This window comes from Macadamia integrifolia, unplaced genomic scaffold (genome assembly GCF_013358625.1).
Source record: "Macadamia integrifolia cultivar HAES 741 unplaced genomic scaffold, SCU_Mint_v3 scaffold738, whole genome shotgun sequence".
Taxonomy (NCBI): Eukaryota; Viridiplantae; Streptophyta; class Magnoliopsida; order Proteales; family Proteaceae; genus Macadamia; species Macadamia integrifolia.
The window spans coordinates 271,345-275,470 of record NW_024870528.1 but is presented as its reverse complement, the minus strand read 5'-3'; the positions used below and the strand labels follow the sequence as shown (position 1 = coordinate 275,470).

At 41.5% G+C, this 4,126-nt stretch overlaps 1 protein-coding gene across 1 annotated transcript; it reads right to left on the bottom strand.

Annotated features, from left to right (window-relative positions):
• Window positions 1-1,120: 1,120 nt before the first annotated feature.
• On the bottom strand, window positions 1,121-2,734 carry LOC122069850 (zinc finger CCCH domain-containing protein 20-like). The gene has a single exon (XM_042633935.1). It carries the CDS (start codon window positions 2,694-2,696, stop codon window positions 1,515-1,517), a length of 1,182 nt encoding a protein of 393 aa, XP_042489869.1. The 5' UTR covers window positions 2,697-2,734; the 3' UTR covers window positions 1,121-1,514.
• Window positions 2,735-4,126: the final 1,392 nt, after the last annotated feature.

Sequence of the window (4,126 nt, the reverse complement as noted above, 5' to 3'; positions counted from 1 at the left end):
TTAGTAAAAGACTTAAATTTATCTTGTGATATTTTAAAATATTACCTTCCATTATTATTATATGAATAAATGATATCTTAACTTATTTGGACATTAAAAAAAAAAAAAATGAAAACTTCGAGATTTGAAATTGTGAATCTATATCTCCATGAGATCCTAATTCCCTTCCTAAAGTTTGTTTGTTTAAACAAGTTATTAAACTTGAACCAATACCAATCCATTTCACACAAAAGGCCAAAAAAATGATTCTAATAAGAACCCAATAAAACTGATCCGATGATTCGGTTTTTCAGTATGAGGATATCAATCCAGATCAGTATCGGATTGGCATCGCTAAAATATCGATCATGAAACCGATCACGAGTTTGAGAACCTTGCCCCACCACCTGATCACTTACTTTTAATATTATTGTTTATTTAATTAATGATTGTCGACTAAACTTCGAACTCGGGCAAATCCAAAAGTCGTCTTAATCCTCTTTTAGTCAGAACTTATCCCCCACCTCAGGAATCGGGACCATGTAAAGATACCATGCTCCACAATTTATCATTATTGTTTTTGACCACCCGATCTGTCTGCAGACCCTAATCACATAAATCCCCCGGTTAAGGATACCGATCTAACAGTAGATGATGTATCCATACACGATAAATAGGTACTACTTTATAAATCATTATTTAAATCCACTCCGATTAAAAGTCTCAATCTATGGGCCTCCGGTCTATTCCATCACAATCCACCATTAAATTAATGGACCCATTCTGCACAGACGAGGAAGAAAGGAAGGCTTCTTATAACCAGTTCAGACGCAGCACCCATGGATGCAAAAACTGAAGCAGTGGAAGGATTCTCGCTCAGATTGGTAAAGATCTGAGTATAGATTTTCTCTCAGGATGATCACAAACCAAGCCACAAACATGATTTGATGCAAACCCAACATTATCAAGAGTCATGAAATAATTTCCATTCATAGATTGAAGTCTGACAATGGAAGAGTCATCCATCACATGATAGTGGATAGTGGATACTACCCAAAACCAGAAAGATCAGGAAAAGAAAAAAAACTCATCGAGTGGTAAACATCAAAAATATATGGCAAGTAAGATACGGACAAGGAGATTATAGAGAAAATATATTTCAGTAATTGATTCAAAATAAGAACTCCAGATTTTTTACAATAGAGGATCAGACATTGGACAATGTAGAACAGCAAAAAAAAAAATTAAAAGACCATCATTTTCAGCCGATCTCCTTCGGCCATTACAGGAAATCCTGCATCATCTATACAAGTTGATATTGCTTCTTTGTTCCTTCTCCTTGATCTTCCCAGAAAACCCCCCAGAAAGAGGCCCTTCACAGCAACCAGCATCTGCTATTTACATCAATCTTTCGGAGTACTACTACAAATCGTCTTGTCTTTCTTCGATATTCACAATCACAAAAATCAGGGCAACAGATTGAACCCAAAATAGATCAACAAAAAAGGGAAAGAATTTCACAACTCTTGATGATTTCACTTCACCAACTCCGACACCCAGCCAACATCTGGGGCCGTAGATGACGAGTCAACCAGTTCCAGTGAGTTCTCCTTGCTCAGCTTCTCAAAGAGCTTGGCTCGTAGATCCCTCCCAGATTCAACCCTCTCCATTGGAGGCTCTTCCTCCACACCACAACCCCTCTCCCAGATATCCAGATAACTCGTCCCACCCCGAGTCGGAGCCTGAGTAGGGGTCGATGGCAAACTGTAGAACCCAGGACGGAGACTCGAACCTACACCTACCCTCGGCGAACCAAACCCACAACCCATCTGAACACCCCAAGAGGAGGGAGACGACTTCACCTTGTTAAGTTGCAGATGACGCAGAGAAGCGACTACCTCGTTGATGGAATTGGACCCAAAGGATCGACTCAGGGGACTGCTGGGCGACATGGGCGGGGAATCCGAAGGAGGGGAAAGGGGAGGAGATATCAAGGTAGAAGTGGGAGATGACAACAGAGCATTCTTAACCAAGTAAGAATCAAAAGAATGACGAAGTGGAGATCCATCAAACGAATCAGTCGGAGTTCTGGGGCTCTGCTGCGGAAGCACACGGAGCTGCTCAGCAGTGTGGGCGAAGAAGCAGACACGACGGCGACAATTGGTACCATCCTTGCAAGGCTGCGTACGATAGCGCGCTGGGTGAAGCCAGCACTCAAATACCCCATGCGCGAACTCACAGGAGTCGCCTCTCGAGCAGCTACCTTTACGGAAATCAGGGCAAGCAGTACCAGAGTAATGGAACTTACGAGGGTCTCTGCGGCGAGCTTTCTCGCCGGGATGAGCGTACGGGCACTCGGTCCAGTCGTGAGACCGACCTCGTGCGCACCGGCGAACCTTGAACTCGTACATGCGAAACTCGTCCGTAGAGAAAGGCCCCAGTGGCATATCGGCTTCACGACCCAGTAAATCAGAATCGGGATCAATGTCGTTGGAGGGAAGGTAGCGTTGCAGTGCGGCGAGCGTTTCCCCAAACAGTAAGGAAGAATAGTCTCCTTCAGAAGCGGCGCCGCCACCACCACCATTGCCGTTGGCGGAGACGCCGCTCACTGGGAGACAGAAATTCATACCGCCTGCGGCGGAGGAATCGTCAAAAAGATTCCAGGGAGCGACATCGACGGTTGGCCTGTGATGGTTTCCTTCTCCGAGCATCATCATTTCAGTCTCTCCTTGTCTTTAGACAAGATTAAGTTTAGTCTCTGCTTTGAGAGGTTCTATTTAAAGTACTCCAGAGAAAGAAGAGTTAACCATAGGTCGGTCTAACTTTAACCTTGGTTGAATTAAAAAAACCCACAATCCCCTTACTACCCCTCAAGGCGGTGGGGGGGCATGGGATCTAGTGGACTCTAGGGTCTACATTGAATCCTATGAACCCGAATTGGACACCATCGTACGACAATGGTAACTACCATAGATTCCAGAGTAATGGGTTTTTGGTAGGGGGGTGCGGGTTCAATAACGAAACCTTACGGTCCAGTTTTTATGGTTCTACTTTTACAATGATCCACGGGTCACGTAAATGGCGAAAATGTAGGAGTAAATCTCGTAATTTCGATAGATGAGTAAGATGTAAAAATAATTTCCTAAAAGGGTAATATGGGAATGTAAATATTTTATCAGTGAGGTGGAGCGGGTGGCAGCCATGCCCTGCACCCAGAGACACGTCTCGCGGCTCTCGCCAAAAGCTCTGCCATTTAAAGATTATTCCTTGCTCCAGTTTACGCCTTTTTGGTAAATTGGTTTGGGCGACAAGAGAATTCCGAATTTCATAAAAAAAAAAAAAAAAAAGAGAGAATTCCGAAAACGAGGAAATGTCAACACGTGGCGGATCAAAATCCCTTTAATAAAAAAAAAAATTTAATGGCGGTGCACGTCACACTTTAATTTCATAAAATCTCGAGCCAGCCATGGGCGGTTCTTCTTTTTTGCGCCCAGGATGCACAACCCTTGAGGCACTGACAACCCTGAGCGTATTTTAGAAATCTAGCGTCTTACACGTAAGGTATCAGGTTGTAAATGGATAGTCAAATTTTAATAAAAGAAAAAATAAAATAACTGAAATCTGAATTTAAATTCATATTTGTATTCCGGGTATTCATATTTGGTTAAAGGTTATTCGAAATAAAATCTTAATTATCTAAAAAATAATTATTTGATTCAATTAAATAATTAATTAATGATTTTGAGTGTTCTTGAAATTTAAACAGGTTTTAGAGAATGAGGAAAAGAGGATAAGAGGAAAAGAGTAAAAGAGTAAAAATAACTTAGAAAGATAGATTAAAAGTAAATTATATTCATTAGGGGAGAAATGTCCGAATTACACAAGTTAGAGAGTAAATGGATAGTTGAAAATCTGAATTCGATCTGCATCCGTATTCATTTTAGGGATATCCGTATCTGGTAAGAAATATCTAGATCCGAACACATCCGATTTGAATTTGATCTGTATCTAATCCATTTACATTCCTATAGAGGTATCTAATCTCAGGTATTGAATCGGGATCGAGCAAATCGATCTTAGATCGGAATGATTTAGCCATACCAATGGATTGGTATCGGATCAATCAAGATCTAAGATTGATCTTCAA